This window comes from Emys orbicularis, chromosome 18, assembly GCF_028017835.1.
Source record: "Emys orbicularis isolate rEmyOrb1 chromosome 18, rEmyOrb1.hap1, whole genome shotgun sequence".
NCBI classification, from domain to species: Eukaryota; Metazoa; Chordata; order Testudines; family Emydidae; genus Emys; species Emys orbicularis.
In genome coordinates, this window is record NC_088700.1 from 9826849 (window position 1) to 9847740 (window position 20892).

At 47.0% G+C, this 20892-nt stretch overlaps 1 protein-coding gene across 2 annotated transcripts in view; it reads left to right on the forward strand.

Annotated features, from left to right (window-relative positions):
* Window positions 1–20892, forward strand: part of ABO (ABO, alpha 1-3-N-acetylgalactosaminyltransferase and alpha 1-3-galactosyltransferase) — a 59510-nt gene that overhangs the window by 27004 nt on the left and 11614 nt on the right. Inside the window, exon 1 of one of the 2 annotated variants that reach the window (XM_065418901.1) lies at window positions 15448–15549. The exons of the other annotated variant lie outside the window; for it this stretch is intronic. Within the exon in view, the coding sequence (XP_065274973.1) occupies window positions 15534–15549 (16 nt within the window). The 5' untranslated portion in view covers window positions 15448–15533. Of the gene's footprint in view, window positions 1–15447; window positions 15550–20892 lie in introns of those variants that run through there. 2 annotated transcript variants of the gene reach the window in all.

Consider the following 20892-nt stretch of genomic DNA (forward strand, 5'->3'; position numbering starts at 1 on the left):
GTTCCCATTTAAGTCAATACAAGTTTTGTTGGTGACCTCAGTAGAAAGATATATATATAAATACACACACACACAATCCAGGGTACAATTAAGTTTCTTGATACACTCAATGTACAACCTGGAGTGTGCTGTTGTACTAATAAAATGGCTTGTTGGGAGAGTGGGCAAAAGCAAGTGATTAAAGTACAATAAACATGAGAGGCATCAGCATCTAGTAATCTGAGTACAGGCCTGGGAGCCAAAAACTTCTGCATTCACCTGAACGGCTGTAGCCTATTATAACTTCCTCCTGGCCCAAAAAACCTCCCTAATTCAGATTTGTATATATCCTTGAATCCTAGTCAATAATTGTCTTGCAAAACATTAACATCTCCTTCACACTGGTCCCCACATAGGTTTCAATTAGTGCATGGACCTTGCCAAAACTGACTGCTGCTGGAGACTCCTGGAGCCACACTGGCCCACGTGTTTTGGACTATCTCAGGACACACTTCGTTTGGCTAGAATAGGTAGGAGTATTAATATGATAGTGCAGGGGTGGGCAAACTTTTTGGCCCGAGGGCCATAGCGGGGTTGCAAAATTGTATGGGGGGCTGGGTAGGGAAGGCTATGCCTCCCCAAATAGCCTGTCCCCGCCCCCTATCCGTATAATCCCCCTAAAAACGTTAAAATGTATTACTGACACGCAAAACCTTAAATTAGAGTGAATAAATGAAGACTCGGCTCACCACTTTTGAAAGGTTGCCGACCCCTGCTCTGGGTTAATTAATAAGTAAAAAGTTATTTTATTAAATACAGAAAGTAGGATTTAAGTGGTTCCAAGTAGTAACAGACAGAACAAAGTGAATTACCAAGCAAAATAAAATAAAACCCGCAAGTCTAGGTCTAGTATAGTAATAAAACTGAATACAGATAAAATCTCACCCTCAGAGATGTTTCAATAAGTTTCTTTCACAGACTGGATGCCTTCCTAGTCTGGGCACAATCCTTTCCCCTGGTACAGCCCTTGTTCAATCTCAGGTGGTAGCTAGGGGATTTCTCATGGTGGCCGCCCCCTTTGTTCTATTCCACCCACTTATATATCTTTTGCATAAGGCGGGAATCCTTTGTCCCTCTGGGTTCCCACCCCTCCTTCTCAATGGAAAAACACCAGGTTAAAGATGGATTCCAGTTCAGGTGACATGATCACATGTCACTGTAAGACTTCATTACCCACTTGCCAGCACACGCTTATACAGGAAGACTTACAAGTAAAACAGAGCCATCTACAGTCAATTGTCCTGGTTAATTGGAGCCATCAAGATTCCAAACCACCACTAATTGCCCACACTTTGCATAATTACAATAGGCCCTCAGAGTTATATTTTATATTTCTAGTTTCAGATACAAGAATGATACATTTATACAAATAGGATGACCACACTCAGTAGATTAAGCTTTGTAATTATACCTTACAAGAGACCTTTTGCATGAAGCATATTCCAGTTACATTATATTCACTCTCATTAGCATATTTTCATAAAATCATATAAAGTGCAACGTCACACCCTCCTCCTGAACTTACTGCCAGAGACTTGGACACTGACCATGGTGGAGGCAGTATACCTAAAATTTGTTTTTGGGCTCCCCTCTGGGTGCCCAAACTCCTGTGTAGGGTTACCATATTTGAACATTCAAAAAAGAGGACACTCCACGGGGGGGTGTCGGCCCCACCCACACTCCTCCCACGCTCCGCCCCAGGTCCTGCTCCCTCCCCGCTCGGCCCTGCCACCGCACCCCTCCTCGCCCCGTGGCCCACCGCTGGCTTGCTGCGTCCCTCCTCAGTCCCCCCCACACCGCTCGCCTCCTTCCATCTGCCACTCACCTCCTCACTCCCCTGCCAGAAACCCCCATGCCCACCCCGAGAACCCCCGTCTGCTGCTGGCTTGCCGCTGCTTGCCTCCTCACCCCTGCCCACCCACCCACCCGCCTCTAGCTCCCTCGCTGCTCGCCTCTTCAACCCCCGCTGCCCGTCGCTGGCCTTTTCACACACCCCCACTCACCTACTCACCCCTCACCTACTCAACCCCCGCTGCTCACCTCTCGCCTCTTCACCCCGCCCCGCTCGCCTACTCCCCCCTCCTGCCGCAGGTCCCTCTGGCTCCTAGGATCAGGGGCAGCCGAGGTGTTTCCACGTGCTGCGCCCACCACAAGTGCAAGCTCTGTGGCCGGGAAAAGCGCCAATGGGAGCTGCCGGAGCCGTGGAGCGGGGCTTGCAGGCGCCAGCAGCACACAGAGAGCCCTCCGCCCCCCCGACCCGACCCGACCCAAAGAGCCACAGGGACCTGCCGGGGGGCGAGGTGGGGAGTCCCGGTGGTTCTTACCTGGAGCGGCTCCTGGGAAGCATCTGGCAGGTCCCTCTGGCTCCTAGGGTCGGGTCAGGTTGGGGGGGCGGGGTGGAGGGCTCTCTGCCCGCTGCTGGCACCTGCAAGCCCTGCCCCCGCAGCTCTGATTGGGCAGGAGGGAGCCGGTGCAGCACGCAGAGACCCCCTCCACCTCTGTGCATAGGGGCCGCCCACACTGCAGACTCCTGCTGGCGGGCGGGCGCCAGGAGCTGCCCCAGGAAGCGCCGCCAGCCCCGGGACTTTGGACTTAGGGTTACCATACGTTCCTATTTTCCCGGACGTTTTTAGATATTTAAAAATTCCTCACGGATGGCAATTTAAGAACTAAAAAGCCGGACGTGTCCGGGAAAATACGGACGTATGGTAACCCTACTCCTGTGCCCCCCAAAAGGGAAAGAGACCCTGATCCAGCTGTGGGCTCACAGCTACCAGCTATGACAGACCTTTCACTGGCCAGCAAAATGCCCCCCCCCCCCCGCCCCTTCACTCAGGTTGGGCTTGCTTCCAGCTACAGAGTCCTGCTCACTTTTTTCTAGACAAGCAGAACTTTTTATAAGTGAATTTCATACTGGTGGAAGCCGCTGGCTTGGCAGCCATGAAAACTGAAGGCTCCTTCCTATTCACACAGTAAGTCCTTACAGAGATGGCAGCAGTACAAGCTTCTACCAAATTGCTTCACTTATGTGACTCAAACCCAGATTCAGGGTCCATGCTGCATAAACGTGGTTCAGACTCAGTGGATCATTCTGTTCTTGGCCCCCGCTGAGATCCGTTGGTTCCACAAGTAGCGCTGGTCCACTAGAACTGAGACCAGTACCACCTTTCACAGAGGCCACTGAGCAACCAGCAAATGGCATCAGCTTTTGATGAGCACAGGCCTGATGAGACTTCCCTTGTTATAGATGAGCCTTTTTGTCCCAACTTTGAGGCTTGTTACACCAACCCATGCATCCTGCTCAATCCACTCTATTAGTGGTGCTCTTTAAGCCCAAATCCAGCCCTGGTGTAGTGGTGTAAGCAAGTATAATAACACTTGCCTTTTTTTAATGCTGTTCCTTATGCTTGAAACAGCCTCTTGGGCCATGTCTACCAAGAAAGAGTTCTTCAATTCTTGTAAAGAGCTGCTGTGTTCAATGAGTGGATCCCAGCTGTTTTTTTTCCCCATGCATTTTTTTTATTCTGAAACTGTTTTTGTTTGGGTGTTGCTGTCGCTGTACTTCTTGGCTTCTGTAGTGGCAGTGGAGGTGGGGGAAGTGGTAGATCAACCTAATAATGATAACCCCAAGCATTCAAAAATCATGAATCAGGCCTCCAAAATAATGACTTGTCTTAAAAAACATGTTGGGTTTTTTAAATTTGGCTTCTTTTTATTTGCCTTCTGTTTTTGGAGCATTTCAGATATACTTGGGTCACGTTTTAAAGCTCTTCCCTGAAGTCCTGAGATTCTCTTACACTCACATGACTCCAGGAGCTGGGGTTCTAAGAAAATATCATGATAAAACGTTAGGAGCTGGCAACACTGCGAGGCAGATCATGGGAAACAAAGAGCCATATAGGTGCTGAAGAACTCACCTTTGCTGCCCTGACCTCCATCTCCCTGGCTCCCCACAAGGAAGAACTGCTCCACCTTCCCCCATCCCCTGTCCTGGGGGTCTCTACGGTAGCGCTTAACTGCCCCAGCCCAGCTAAACTGCCCTCACACCCATTTGAGAATAGGGGTGACTCCCAGTGCCCCAGACGTGACTGGGTCACCAGCCCCACCCTTACCCCCTCCCCTGGTAGCACTGACTGGCCCAGGTACAGGGGTAGGCAAGGGGCTGCTGTGCAGTTGCCTCTGAGGACTGGCAGAACTCAGTGCACCTAATATGTCAAAGGCCCTGATATATTTCCTTTGGGCGGAAAGCAGCGCCTCGGTGCAGCAGGCCCCTCAGGGACAACACAAGCCTCACCCCGCTTCCCTGCATTTCCATGGCAACAGGCAACAGCTCGAGAACTCGTGCCAGAGTTTAAAGGTTCTCGCGAGAAGAGCTCTCGCACCCGCTCTGTCTCCTGTGCCCGGGGTTACCATGGAGACGAGGAGACTCTTGGCCTAGCCGGGAAGCTGCGCTGAGAGCTGGGCGGCTATTCAGGTAGTAGCGTGCTTGAGAGATTAACCGCCCCCGTCCTGCTGTCCTGTGTGACACATGCAGTCCTCTGAAGTCTCCAAACAGAACTAAAAGGAAGGCACACCTGACGCAACCAACTCCCCAAGTGCGATGTGTTTTGATCGCTTATTTACGAAATGTGACAATGTTGTAACCCACAATAACTGCTGGGCCATCAGCGCAAATCAGCGAGACTCTGCTGTCTAGAATCTAGGTTATGGAAGAAACGCTGGAAATTCACAGCTGTGGTCTTCATTAATAGTTTTCGGGATGGTCATCGTCATTGTTTCAGTCCATATATCCGAGCATTTGCAGCTCATATTTAAACGGGATTGAAATAATTATAATAAAAGTCAGGAAAGAGGATATATCTGTATCCAGAACATCTTAATAAAGTTATTTAAAAAAAAAATCCAAGCCATGCAGACCTTTTGCTGGCTATGCTGTAAAGTTTCATTTGTATTATTCCTGGAGACACTGACAGAGGTACTGGTGACCCGAGGCTAGTGACCACCCATTGGGTCTGCAAATACGGGCTGGAAAACTCTGACTCCCAGCACTTCTGATTCCTGAAGTACTAGGATATTCTTCACTTCTCTGTAGATTGAAGAAAATGGAATGATCACCTTCTACTTTTTGCCTTGCACAAACACTGCTAGGCTAAAGCAAAATATCAGCATGCTGAGATGCACAAACTTGCTTGCTCATTATATCTTGTTTTCCAAATTAGGAATCAGAAAAATGGCTCATCATTCTTGAAATCCATAGGTTCGCAACATTAACCTGTGTATGGCCCATGTTAGTAGGTCTTTAAAAACTTGTCAGTAGCAAAGATAACAAATGATGACTTCCCGTTACCGTCCTAGGTTCTGTTCCATGATTATGGTGAGGCTGAAAGCTGTGAAGAAATAGCAGAGGTCTTCACCACCTCTAGTGGGAACACCCAGTCCTTGGACATAAGGAGACAGGCAAGACCATGACCTCCGAGATTTATTTTGCTGAATTTGCAGAAAAACCACTTCCAGTGTACTTGGAGAATGTGCTTGTACCAGACAGCTTGTTTACAGAGCTTAAGAAACGGTGAGTAGAGTGTAGTTTGTCTTTTTTTTATCCCCCTGACAAACCTCAGAAGGTTTGGAGGTAAAGTTTGAATGAGCATCCAAAAGTTATCTGTATGCTACCCTCTTTTATGACCTTTCCAAAAGAATAATAAGAAACATTTTATATTGCATTCCATCAAACATTTAAGCCCCCCCGGAGCGCCGTGCCGCACCGCGTCGGGTCGCCCAAACCCCCGGAGCGCCGGGCCGGGCCGCCCAAACCCCCCAGCGCCGCGCCGCTGAAGCCCCCAGCGCCGCGCCACCGAAACAAAAAAAAACCCAAACCCTCGCGCCGCCCCGCCGAACAAAAAACAAAAAACAAAAACACCGCGAGCGCCCCCCACCACCCCAACGTGCTTGGTCGGCTGGTGCCTGGAGCCGGCCCTGACTGTTGTGCGATTGGTGAGAAACCTTATCTCAGTGGAGTCAGACTCCTCAGAGCTTGTTTTTTTTACCGAGATCTTTGAAGAGTTTTTCTGCAAAATGAAATCCTTTGTCTCTCACACACATGCATGCGCTCTCTCTCCCAAAGCAATATGTACGATTTTCAATCATAGGATCTGTCTCCGCTTTTTTGAGCACCTCGAGAAGTGGTTTGCCCAATCCTTGTCCAACTCCTGGATCACTGTAACTGCCAAGAAAGAGGAGCTGAATTCGGAGCTGCAACTGCATCTTCACATGCATCAGCCAAGGCGCGAGCGCATAGAAAAGAATATCCATAATGTCAGGGCTGGTACGTATATTCACTTTGGGCATCACGTCTCTTTTTTAGAGCTCTCCAGGTGTGAGTCATAACCTGGCACAGCAGTGGCTAGTGTTAATGGATTCAATATTGGGGAATAATGTGGGTTCAAGGGGCCTTTTCTAGCTCCTACCCTAAACTTGCTAGTTTCTTACATATTATGGGTTTTTGTTAACTTTCCTTTTTTATAGCTCACATTTGTTTCCTCCTGAGCTGATCGTTAACGATGCAGAGCATCCACAGGTCCCATTGAAGTCAATAGGAGCAATGGATGCTCAGTCTCTGCTTCCCCACAAGCTTGGCTGCAGCTCCCCTTCAGGCAGAGAGCTGGGAAGCTATCATTTTGATTTTCCTAATGGAAAATCAATGTTTTGTGTGTGCAAAATTGAAATTTTCCCACAGAAAAATTTGGCTTTGCAAATGGAGCATTATCCGTTATACCAGGGGTAGGCAACCTATGGCACGCGTGCCGAAGGCGGCACACGAGCTGATTTTCAGTGGCACTCACACTGCCTGGGTCCTGGCTACCGTCCGGGGGGCTCTGCATTTTAATTTAATTTTATATGAAGCTTCTTAAACATTTAAAAAACCTTATTTACTTTACATACAACAATAGTTTAGTTATATATTATAGACTTATAGAAAGAGACCTTCTAAAAATGTTTAAATATATTACTGGCACGTGGAACCTTAAATTAGAGTGAATAACTGAAGACTCGGCTCACCACTTCTGAAAGGTTCCCGACCCCTGATTTTAGCCAAATATAATGAAGTAATGTTTACTGAAATTACTCAGTACAAAAACATAAATCAAAACAATATAATCAATCAAACCAATAAAGAAAAACATATAATCTAGCAGGCTAGAAGTCAATATGCGGCTCCTTGTATAGGCACCGACTCCGGGGCTGGAGCTACAGGCGCCAACTTTCCAGTGTGCCGGGGGGTGCTCACTGCTCAACCCCTGGCTCTGCCCCCACTCCACCCCTTCCCCAGAGCCTGCTATGCCCTCGCTCCTCCCCCTCCCCCTCCGAGCCTCCTGCACACCACGAAACAGCTGATTGGGAGGTGTGGGGAGGGATGGGGAGGCGCTGATCGGTGGGGCTGCCAGTGGGCGGGAGGCACTGGGAGCAGAGGGGGGGAGCTGATGGGAGGCTGCTGATGTATTACTGTGGCTCTTTGGCAATGTACATTGGTAAATTCTGGCTCCTTCTCCAGCTCAGGTTGGCCACCCCTGTGCTTTTGTTTTGCTTGTAACCTTTAAGCTGGACCTCAAGAAAGTTATTTTATTTACTCTGCATAAGCTTTATACAGGGTAAAACGGATTTATCTGGGTTTAAACCCCCTTGGGAGCTGCCACCCAATGTACCAAGACTACCCCTGCTCCTGTTTTCCCTGCCAGCTCAGGACTCCAGCACCCTGTCTTGCTGGGTTAGACACTCCCGTCTGCTCCAACACAGACCCAGGATCTGAATCACTTGTCCCAGAGCTCCAAGTTTACCTGAAAACAGCTCACAGAAGTGTGCACTCAGATGCCCAACTCCCAATGGGGTCTAAACCCAGATAAATCCGTTTTACCCTGTATAAAGCTTATGCAGAGTAAACTCATAAATTGTTCGCCCTCTATAACACTGATAGAGAGATATGCACAGTTGTTTGCTCCCCCAGGTATTAATACATACTCTGAGTAAATTACTAAATAAAAAGTGATTTTATTAAATACAGAAAATAGGATTTAAGTGGTTCCAAGTAGTAACAGACAGAACAAAGTAAGTTACCAAGCAAAATAAAATAAAATGCGCAAATCTATGTCTAATCAAGCTAAATATAGATAATCTCACCCTCAGAGATGCTTCAGTAAGTTTTTCTCAGACTGGACACCTTCCAGGCCTGGGCACAATTCTTTCCCCTGGTACAGCTCATGTTCCAGCTCAGGTGATAGCTAGGGGATTCTTCATGATGGCTCCTCTCTCTCCTTTGTTCTGTTCCACCCCTTTATATATCTTTTGCATAAGGTGGGAACCCTTTGTCCCTCTGGGTTTCCACCCCCCCACACACACTGGAAAAGCACCAGGTTAAAGATGGATTCCAGTTCAGGTGACATGATCACATGTCACTGCAAGACTTCATTGCCCACTTGCCAGCACACACATATACAGGAAGACTCACAGGTAAATACAGCCATCTGCGGATAATGGTCCTTGTTAATGGGAGTCATTAAGATTCCAAACCATCATTAATGGCCTACACTTTACATAATTACAATAGGCCCTCAGAGTTATATTTTATATTTCTAGTTTTAGATACAAGAGTGGTACATTTATACAAATCGGATGACCATACTCAGTAGATTATAAGCTTTGTAATGATACCTTACAAGAGACCTTTTGCATGAAGCATATCCCAGTTACGTTATATTCACTTATTACCATATTTTTCTAAAACTATCCCAGTTACATTATATTCACTTATTATCATGTTTTTATAAAACCATATAAACTGCACAACGTCACACCTGGGATGGATTCTTGGGGGCCAGTCTCTTGTTTTGTTCCAAGAGTGAGACTGGGCATGTGGCAAGGATGTTCCCAGGACACCCTATTGGGCTCTAATCAGCAGATGGCAAAGGAGGGGAGATCATGAATTCATCAGCCAATTTTCATTGACTCTAAATAGGGGATGGAAGATGATAATTAGAAGGAAGGAGGGAGGGGGGTGCTAGATCTTTCATAATGTCTCCCAAGTGTTTAACAGTGTTAGCCAAATGGGCTCGTTTCCCCCTGGAGCTACCCAATTACCCCAAGGAGGCACGGGAGTCTAGAAGACGGCTTCAAGTTCTTTATTGACCAGTCAGCTGAGTGGGTGCTCTCCTCGGCTAATGCCAGAGAGAGAGCACCCGCTCAGCTGACTGGTCAATAAAGAACTTGAAGCCGTCTTCTAGACTCCCGTGCCTCCTTGGGGTAATTGGGTAGCTCCAGGGGGAAACGAGCCCATTTGGCTAACAGTGGCACCCCAAATGGGACTTCTCTCCCTGTTGAGGGCGCTGACCAGCGGCCGAGGGCGATTCCGAGGAGTGGCCACCTCGAGCTGTTGGTTTGCTCGGGCCTTGGATCATCACAATTGGCCGGGACGGCTGCGTCCTCTCTGAAGAGAACTCTAAAGGACATGGAAGCAAGACGGCTTCAGAAGAAGGGGAAAATCCGACTGCCGGACGCAGCCACTTCGGGCGGTAAGTGCGTTTACCTCCTGGGTTTGAGGAATAACGCCCCCGAGGTGTGGGTTGGACGGTGGAAATCCCCTAGGCAGCCCGTATACGGGAAGGTATATTAACATCATTGTAGTTTTGTAAATGTCTTGTTGTTGTGTTTCTGGTTAAAGGGTGAGCAAATAACGGCCAATGAGTAACGTCACTAGCTCCACAAGTCCATGGGCCATTTTTAACAATTATTGGGACTTGGAGCAACCTCAGAGATTACTCTTGTTTCTAGGGGGGGTAATCTTGTTCCTCCTCTTAATGGTGTGTTGGAAACCAAAATTGTAAGTGATTGAAAGTTCTGTGTGAAAGATGGATGAGTGCCGCTGATCAGGTCTGGGACTTAAGCTGACTCCAGCCGCCCCAAGACTCCTGCGAGGGGAAACCCGGTGACCAGGATATCTTGATTGCAAGGGGGGGGTCAGCCGAACCTTGTGACCCAGCGGATATCTGAGTTAGAACTAAATCCATATCCCCCCCCCTTTTTTTCCCGATACCTCTGTCTTCTCGAAAACTCTGGGTAAAACATAATGGGGTCCGGACAAAGCACCTTCTCCGGAACGCCCCTGGGATGTATGCTGGATAACTGGAAGGCGTTTAGACGCCAGGCTGACTATGGAATTGTATTATGTAAAGACAATCTTGTAAAGTTCTGTACTCTTAAATGGACGATATTTGGGGTGGAATGGCCCGAGGGAGGGGGCGTCGGGCAAGAATATTGAGGAACTTTTAGAAGGTTTATGATCGGAGGGACGATGAGGAGTGAAAGAAAGGGGCCCGCGTTCTAGCCATGGCCCTAAGAAAAGGGTATGAAGAAAGGGGGGACAAAGTTAAGGGACGGCCAGGGCCACCGGGGAAGGGGCGGGGCCCCCGCCTGGGTCGAAATCAGTGCGCTATCTGTAGGGAAGAGGAACACTGGAAGAATGAATGCCCCCGGCAACAGGCCATGGGAAAGGAACGTAAAGATAGAACCCCGTCCCTTCCCATCCTCTACAACAGTACAGGACTTTCAGGGGAGGGATCTTCCCCATAGAGGGGCCGGGGGACCCAGCGGCCCCTCCTGGCGGTGCAAGCTGCCAGCCTGGATCCCACGGTAAAAATTAAAGTGGAGGGCCGCCCAATCGAAGCTCTTATTGATACTGGGGCCACTCTTAGTTTGCTCCCCCTTAATAAGGCTCCCCGAGGTAAAGCTCGGGGATGTGCAGCCTGTAAAGAGCAAACTATAGAGCTCCTTAATTACCTTGGGGCACAGGGGTATAAAGTCTCATAGGAAAAAGCTCAACTGGTTAATCAACAGGTCACTTTTCTTGGATATCACCTTTGCCAAGGAAGTCGTAGTCTGGGTAAAGAAAGAATCCAGGTTATACTTGATAGCCCTCAACCCCGGAACCCCCGAGAATTAAGGGCTTTTCTGGAGTTGACTGGCTTTTGTTGGCTCTGGATCCCTGACTACGGGGGAAGAGCCAAACCACTATATGAATCCTTAACTAAAGAAGGTCTGCTCCATTGGACGTGGACCAGATAAATGGAAAAAGCATTTCGAGAGCTAAAAGAAGCCTTGGTTCAGCCTCCTGCTTTAGCCCTCCCAGACCCCCGGAGACCATTCACCCTATACGTTCATGAGAGGGGAGGGGTGGCTGCTGGAGTTCTGTGCCAAAGGTCGGGACCAACATGGCGACCCATTGGATACTACTCAAAGGTGTTGGACCCTGTCGCCAAGGGGTGGCCTGCCTGCTTACGGGCCGTTGCAGCAACCGCCCTCCTTGTCCAGGAGGCTGAAAAATTGACCCTGGGAGGGGTCACTGAGGTTCTGGTCCCCCATGGGGTGCCTCAAATACTAGGGACAGGTGCGGGGGAAAAGCATCTAAATCCCAGCCGACATACCAGATATGAAGTAGGGCTCTTGCTAGCCCCTAACTTAACCTTTAGGACAGTTAGCTCCCTCACCCCAGCTACCCTATTGCCCGATCCTCGAGTTTCCCATGAGACTAGACCCACTCATGACTGTATTGAAGTCTTGCAACAGGAAACCAAACCCCGCCCTGACCTCTCGGACTTGCCTTGGCCCAACCCTGAAATTGAAGGGTACGTTGACGGGTCCAGCTATGTGATAGATGGCAAGCGGTTTACCGGAGCAGCAGTAATAATTAAGGACAAAGGAATATACAAGTTTAAACTTAGCCCTAGTTTGTCCGCCCAAGCGGCGGAGTTAGTGGCTCTTATTGAGGCTCTCCGGTTGGGGACCGGGAAAACTATTAACCTGTATACTGATAGTCGCTATGCCTACATGGTGGTACATGCTCACGGGACCCTGTGGAGAGAAAGGGGATTTATCACAGCTTCAGGCCAAAGAATTGCACATGGGAGCCTCATCAAAACGCTTCTTGAGGCCCTGATGCTTCCCCTCCGGGTTGCCGTAATACATGTGCGTGCTCATGGAAGGGCCCCGGAGGCCGAACAGCGTAGATATAATCAATTGGCTGATCAGGCCGCACGGGAAGGGGCCTCATGGCTCCTCTTGGTTCAAGATACAGAAGCTAAGACCCCCCTCCCCAATACACAGCTGAGGAAGTATGCCACGCGCAGGCTGCGGGGGCCCGGCAGGTTCCCTCTGGGTGGTGGAAATTACGGGGGGGGGAGATTTTTGTCCCCCAACCAGTGCTTCAGGAAATCCTTCGGCATATACATAAAGAGGGACATATGGGGTCGGGGGCAATGGTTGATTTGGCCACCCGATCCCTTAAGGGACTGGGCATGCACATGGAAGCCCAGAGAATTGTTAGTAATTGCCCTGTTTGTCAACGAACCAACCAAAAGGGGTGCGGCCCTCCCACCCCAATGGGAGGCCGGCCATGGGCCACATACCCTTTCCAGAGGTGGCAAGTTGATTTTGCAGAAATGCCCCCTTGCAGAGGTTATAAATACTTACTCGTATTTGTGGATCAGCTTACTGGATGGGTAGAGTGTTACCCCACCCGGCATTGTCAGGCCCGGGCTGTTACTAAGGCCCTGTTGCATGAAATACTTCCCCGATTCCACCTCCCCGAAACAATTGAGTCTGATCAGGGAAGCCACTTTACCTCACAAGTGGTCCAACAGGTGTCCCAGGCACTCGGTATACAATGGAAGTTGCATACACCCTGGAGGCCACAGAGCTCGGGTCAGGTGGAAAGAATGAATAGAACTCTCAAGGATACCCTCACTAAACTATGCACAAAGTCCAGTTTAAAGTGGCTTGATGCGCTACCGCTCGCCCTTACCCGCATTCGAAGGGCCCCGCGTAAGGGTCTTAAGCTTTCACCCTTTGAACTGGTCTTCGGGTTCCCCCCCCGAATCCTTATCCCGGGGTTCCGGGAGGATGTAAACTGGGAAATGGGGAAGGACTCCTTATGGAAACAGGTCTCTGGGCTGCAATCTGTTTTGTTACAGCTGCATCGATATGCGGTGCCTTTTCAGGCCCTTCCTTTGGATCAGCCCGTGCACCCGTTCCAGATCAGTGATCAGGTCCTTGTCAAGAAGTGGAAGCGTGACCCCCTTACACCACGGTGGGACGGCCCGCACACTGTCTCGCTCATCAGCCAAGCTGCAGTTAAAATTCTTGGGAGTGACAAATGGACACACCATACGCGGGTAAAACGATTTCTGAACCCTAACCTGGAAACTGAGTCAGCGGAAGAGGACATCAGCCCTCTGCCCGCCCCGGCTCCGGACGCCCGGGGTGGCACAGGTGAAGACTCCATCTGGGAGTATCAGCAGCTGGACGGACTAATGGGACTGTTTAGGAAACAATAAGGAAATTATTGTTGATATTTCTGTTTATGTACTTCCATCACTATTATGGTTGGGAAAATAGGTTTTTACAGCTGAGGGAGACAATAGCCAACTCCTTTAATCATGTGTGGAGGCCCAGGAGAATTAAATGAATGGCCTTGGGTAGCCCAGCCAGTACGGCCCAAGTGGTGGCTCAGTAATTTAAGTATAGTCCACGATGGAACGGGAGTTTGGACTGAGGATAGTAGTCCCTGGCGACTTTATTCTTCTGGAATGGGTACTCTTTGCCTTAATCGGACAAGGCGGGAGGGAGTGTACGTGGGAGAAAGCAAGTGTGACTGGACTCTATCCCCAGGGTTTGACTGCTGGGATCCCTATTGTCGCCCGTATGACTGTTCTAAATATCAGGGGCGATGAAACCACACCCATGTAAGGCTTACCAATAATAGTTGGGTGAAATGCTCCACCCAACACCCTTTGGCGAAGGTTGCAAGGCGGTAGGACAGGATGGGTTCTTCGATGCCTTATTTTCGAGTTGCCGGCAAGACAATACCACTAGCAAGGACCACATGGTACGATGGTTTCAATGGGCATGGCAGCATCAGAATGGAACTCGAGTATGGGGTTTCAGCCAGTTCTGGTCTAGCACCAATCAGCCAAAATGGGGCTGTGATTGTGTCTGGAAGGCGGGAGCTGGGGCGTGGAAGTGTAGTTACTGCGATTCATACGGTGGCTCAACCGTTGGGGGACCTTTAGGGACCGACAGTTATTTATATTTCGAACAGCCAGAAGACTCTGAGGCCTGGGATGGTCCCTTTGCTAATGGAACCTGGGCCCTGAAAGGCCATTATTGGATCTGTGGGTCCTATGCCTACCGAAGATTGCCTCCAAATTGGTCAGGAATATGTTATGTTGGATATATAAGACCCTTGTTCTTTCTATTACCCCAGATGCAGGGAAATAAATTGGGAATTAAGGTGTATGATGATTTAATTAGAAAAAAGCGGTTCGTGGACTCCACCTTGGCCGCCGGAAGCTCCCAAACGTGGGGAACTCAGGAGTGGCCCCCTGAGAGGATTATACAACATTATGGACTGGTTTACTTCCTGGTTACCGCAACTAGAATGGCTTCGAAAAGGTTTCCCCCTCTTTGTACTCTTTATTATAACCCTATTAATCCTAGCTTGCTTTGCTCCCTGGATAGTTGCATTGATCCGACGAATGACTAATCAAATTGTATACCAACGAATGATGGCACTGTACCAGCCGGTAAAAGCTGAGAATTGGGGGGCCATAGAGCTCTCAAAATGCTTTTAAGGGGGGAGAATCTTGTTAGAGCAAAGGTCAACTATTTGCCTATTATCCCAGCTGTTACATCAGGAGCAATGGCTGCTTCTGCAAACACCGCTGCAGCCTTACTGTGCAGCAAGATTATGTGATGACACGAGGCGGCCAAACCACCAGCCTAGGTGGGACAGACAGGCACTGCTATTTCAGTCTAACATGTGCCTCAGAGTGGCGTGCGGGGGGTGCTGTGGAAAGAAGTGATGAGTTACAGAAACGGTTTCACAAGCAAATGTTAAACCACATCCTGTTATGTATCCATTCCCTTGCCTCTCTTAATCTGCGTACGAGGCCTTTTGAAATGTTCCTTCCGCATTAGCCCGTTAGCTCCTGAGGTGATGCATGCTGGGAGCGGCAGTAAGGCTCACACCCTCGCTCCCAGCAAGGTACAGTACACCCTCGCTCCCAGCCTGTCCTGACATGCTTTGTCTTTCACGGTCAGGGTGGCTCTAGGCCATAGGTGTGGCAAAGCTTATTGTACCTGAGCAGCTTCCTCCTTAGTGAGATTGCGTGAACCTGGTGAGAGTTTCCGTGAGCAAGGATTGCAGGACTGGCCTGAGTCAGAGCATGGGGACTCTCATAGGTTGGCCTCTGCTTGCAAACTGCCCATCTAATTACCATGCAATAAATCAGCAACAATAGGGATATGAAACAAGAGGTTTGGGCTACCGCTGCCTCTATAGAGAGCTTGCAGCTCCCAGCTTCTTAAGGCTGTTCCAGTCCACGGCTGTCAGCAATAAGCGCCGCAATTCCTTCTTCCTCACACTCCTTCCTCTGGGAGTAATCGGGTGCGCGATGGACAAGGACCAAGGTACCTGTAAATTTTCCTTTAAGATGTTCTATGAGCTGTGTCATGTCGAATCTTATTTAGATTTTGAAAAAATACAGTAGGTCTGGGGTTTGCGTGGAGACCGGGTGTTTTAAATGTGGAGAAGGAACTTAAAAGTAGCAGATATTAAATACTTGAGACAAACTAATATGCTATTAACTTAGGTAAATCTGGATTAATTCCACTGGCTCGCGTAGATCTGATTTTTGCTGGGGTAGTTGACTGCAGCCCTACATGTTAACCTCAGTAAAGTCACACCAGTGTAATGGGGGAGAAAATTTGTTCCTCTGCATTTTACCTGCACGTATTTATGTATATATTAATATAGGACTCAATCCTGACCCACTAAAGACAATCGAAGTTCAGTCGGTGCAGGATGGGGCCCATACTTTTTGATCTATTTTGGGAATATGGAAGATTGTCAATAAGAATATTATATAAAATACTGCACTGGCTTTCTATCAGATGTAAAAAGCACTTTTATTTTGCTCTCCCCATTGTCTGAGTTGGTCTGTATATTTACAAATAATTTGGGGGGAAAATCTAACACACAAAAATCCCAGGCTCTGAGCTGGATTTCAAGCTTTCTTTGCATTCATCTAGAACGTGGCAGAAATCCACCATTTGTGAATGTAATTATATGGCAGTGACAGTCTAAATCTCCAGCTTGATTGTGCAATTCCTTGTAAGTAGCCCTGGTCAAGTCAGTGGAACTGCTTGCATTAGGACTACTTTCATGAGTAAGGGTTTCTAGACCTTCCCTATCTCCCTTTCTTTCCTCTGTAGACTACGGATTTCATGACCCTTTCTTCAAGGAAATGTCAGAAACCAACAGGTTTTCCTGAAGCTGGGTTCATTCTGGAGGAGAGTGTCTTATGAAAAAGAGCAATTTGTGTTTAAGAACTAGCCCCTACCACTAAAACATTTCAATCTTTTGATAATGTATGTGATCCAAATCTGCATTTTCCAGAATCTTTTGTAAAATAGAATACTCTCTCCGTGTTTCTCTTACCCTCCTTTTGAAGGCTTAAATTACTATGGAGAATTTCATGGAGATTACTCTAGAATTGCCCTCAGGGATTGTTCCCTGAAATCACATGCTTTGCAGAAATGAAGTGGAGTGCTTTTTAGCCTTTTTTTATTTTATTTTTTATCCCCAACTTTTTACTGTACAGTCCTGGCGCCAAATCCTGCAGTCATTAGTAGATGAGTGGGGTCTTGCACCTGCTAATCAGAGAGTAAACACCTCCCCTTGAAATTCAGTTTATATCAAGCCGGTTTCTTTCTTTAAAAGAACAGGGCATTGTCCAGATGTATCTATAGTGTCAGACTGCGTGATCTGAATCGAGTTGCCTAAAAATGTTGACGAACTGGTCGCTGCTTCCATTGTTGTTGCTGAAAGAGCATTGGCCTATGATTTATTTTGCCTTTTGGAGTACTCCGGGCACATGGCAGTATTTTCAGGGGACATGTCAGGGACAGTTGTACAGCTGCATACGATGTGGCCTTGAACAGATTTTAGTTGCAAATTGGAGCTAGCCAAAGAAGGGGGTTTCCTAGCAGCTGTTCCCTTCTATTGCAGCATTAGATCCACCGGCAGTGTTGGTGGATCCAGGCCTGTCCAATGAATGCTGCTCATTTAACCAGCCTGTAGGGTTGCTGGTGAGTGCTGAGCCCCATTAGCTTTTGAGCAGTCCCATTATCCATTGGCTTGGATATGGTGTGTTAATTTTGAAGGAATAAATGGGCCCAGAGAGCCAAAGATGTTAACACGACCCTGTCACTATACAGGCACTAAACTGTTGAACATGGTTTGGGGTTTTTGAATACAGAGACCTTGGCCTGCTTAGCTCCATTGCAACCAATGCCATTAAAAATTGTTATTATCTTTTATTAAAGATACAGTAAAAAGGAAAATCAGTTGAAGCATTTATAATGTAATGTATTAATTAAAGCTTTCATTTAACCAATTTCCCTTCCTCCCTTTCCCGTTAGCTATAGCTGGGGTTTTTATAAGGAAAACTTTCTCTTTGATAGTCTTTTATATTAATGATCATAATAACTGTCATTTTTGGAGAAAAGAGCAAAAGTTAGTTCAGAGGGGCTAGAGCTGCTGTTATTGTTAACGTCTGATCTGGTTTCTTTAAACACAAAACAAGACAAACACAAACAAAAGGGAAGAGAAAAGAATAGCAAAAATAGAAAATGCAGCTTCTGTCTCCTGTGTTGGCTTTCACTTGCAGCCTCACGGCCAGAAAAACATTGGCACAGGTCACGATTTTATTAGCCGCTTTGAGATCTGTCAGACTTGCATCGTCGGCTGTTTAAGTCATTGCTTTTAGCTGCCTCTCTGGTTAAAGGCTCACAGTATTGTTGCAAAAAAATGCAGTCTTGGCGGGCTCAGCTACACATTTATTAAACAAAAGCAAAGAGAGGCAGGAAAGAGAAGAAATAAGGTGTGGAAGAAAAAGGACACAGGTGGGAGAGGTGACAGCAGGAACCCACATCTCTCATTCCAGGTGGTGTTCAGGATTGATCTGAAGCTGGAGGAGGTGGGGATGTCCTATAGTTCCCTCTTTCTGGCCCAGTCTGGTCAGGCCATCTCGCAGAATCAGGACGATAAAGGCTCAGCAGTGTCACGGTGGAACCAGGGCCCCCAGGAAGTAGTGGGGGTGGCAGCCAGGATGGTGAAGCTTGTTCCTTTCACTCCAGCTGTCCTTGGTGTTTTGTTTGGTTCCTTAGTTCCTGGTTCCTTCTTCCTTTTTTACCAGTCATGATCGTAACACAGCCCTTGGCTGGTACTGGACCTTTCGGTTTGGACTAATTCAGTCTGTCTCCCAGTTTTCTATCAACATTCATTGCTATTGATGATTGTGACATTTTATGAATTTTCACTCACTTTCCAACAGCTGAGCTCACAACTGGAGCAGGCCCCAGTTATTGCAGTATCCCTCTTTTATGAACCAATTCTGCTTCACCTCAGACATTGGTTTATAAAACAGACAGAACTGCTGTAATCTGCTCTCAAAATGTTTAGAAACATACCAGCTCTTATTACTACTTTGGCTGTATGGCCAGAATGGTTGGTTTTTTTTTATAAAAGTGACAAGGGGGAACCATCTTTTCCTCTTTTTGCCACCTGCACACTTAAAACTGCACATTTACACAAATCATGAACATTCTATACATGAGGGGTTAAACTAACTCGCTTGGAAAATTATTTACCCCTTATGGCATTTTTAACGAAGTATGTTGCGGTCTTTTAAAAAGAAGCAACAACACAATTGGGGGGTGGTGGTGAGTATTTTTGCATTCATGAATCATTTACCAACACCCTGAAGTGGGGGGAAAAGTACACAGGCATTTTTGTCCAGGGACAGACTTTGCCCAACCTGTTTCACCACCAGCTTTTGGGAGGATGTGGTCATTGTGACCTTATAGCTTATCACAGAGAGGTGACCCCACAACACTAGCACTGTGCTGTTGCACATGCAAAACACAACAAGGCACATTAACATCTACAACAAAACAATCACAAAAATTACAACATGAAGTTTGGTGCCGGCAACAGCCCTTATTTCAGGTGGATTGACTCTTAATTCACAGTCGCAGCCGTGAATTAAGCTGGCATTCTGTTAACAAGGAATAACCCATGATGACATTTTAGCAAAAGTTTGCTTTAGCAGCTTAACCTTCAACAATTTAAAACACTTCATTTTTACAACTTTTGTTTTTTCTTTAAAATGCCTTTACATAAAACTATCAAAGTTATTATCAATTACAAAAACTACAATCCTCCAAAAAAAGAAAAAGAAACAAAACAAAACATTTGTTAAAAGGTTAAAATAAAATCTTAAAACAATTATTAAGTACTCTTATTTTTTCAAAACATAAGAGTTAACAATTTGCTTTCCATCATTAGCACAAACAAGCTTAATATGTTCAAAGATTTTAATGCAAATATTTGTTTTTTAAAAACAATTTTGAAAACTGTTTGTTTACTAAGCTAACCAGCTATGGTGATGTATGTTTATCCTAGACTCTTGGGTGACCCACCAAATTAAATTAATTTTATCACCGTACAACCCTAAAGAGTTGAACGTGATTCAGAGTTTTGACTACTGAGACCTCAGCCTGCTTAGTCCTGTGGCAACAACCACACTGCAACATTTTATAACCTTTGTCATAACTATAAAGGGAAGGGTAACAGCTCTCCTGTGTACAGTACTATAAAATCCCTCCTGGCCAGAGACTCCAAAATCCTTTTACCTGTAAAGGGTTAAGAAGCTCAGGTAACCTGGCTGACACCTGACCCAAAGGACCAATAAGGGAACAAGATACTTTCAAATCTTGGTGGGGGGAAGGCTTTTGTTTGTGCTCTTTGTTTTGGGGGGTTGTTCTCTCTTGGGACTAAGAGGGACCAGACATCAATCCAGGCTCTCCAAATCTTTCTGAACAAGTCTCTCATATTTCAAACTTGTAAGTAAACAGCCAGGCAAGGCGTGTTAGTTTACCTTTGTCTTCTCAACTTGTAAATGTACCTTTTACTAGGGTGTTTACCTCTGTTTGCTGTAACTTTGAACCTAAGGCTAGAGGGGGGGTCCTCTGGGCTCTTTAAGTTTGATTACCCTGTAAAGTTATTTTCCATCCTGCTTTTACAGAGATGATTTTTACCTTTTTCTTTAATTAAAAGCCTTCTTTTTAAGAACCTGATTGATTTTTCCTTGTTTTTAGATCCAAGGGGGTTGGATCTTGATCCACCAGGAGTTGGTGGGAGAAAGGAGGGGGGATGGTTAATTTCTCCTTGTTTTAAGATCCAAGGGGTTTGGATCTGTATTCACCAGGGAATTGGTGAAGAGTCTCTCAAGGCTACCCAGGGAAGGGAATTAGCATTGAGAGTGGTGGCAGCGGACCAGATCTAAGCTGGTAGTTAAGCTCAGAAGTTTTCATGCAGGCCCCCACATTTGTACCCTAAAGTTCAGAGTGGGGAAGCAGCGTTGACAACCTTTTATTAAGATAAGAAGGAAAAGCGACTGAAACATTTAAAGTAAAGTATTAAGCTTGCTCCTACCAATCCACTTGTCTGCACCCTGACACCATGATTCCCCTCCAAAGCCTCTTTGAGAACTCCAAAAGGGAGTGGCAGGTGGAACAGCCTATTGTCTCATTATTTTGTCCACCTATTAGGCCTAATTTCCAACAGATCATTTGGTCCATTAGTTTCCAGTTCCATTCTCTTTTGTCTACCAGTCATGATCGTAACCATCCTTTTTGTCTAGACTAATTCACTCTATCGTTTCAGAGTAGCAGCCGTGTTAGTCTGTA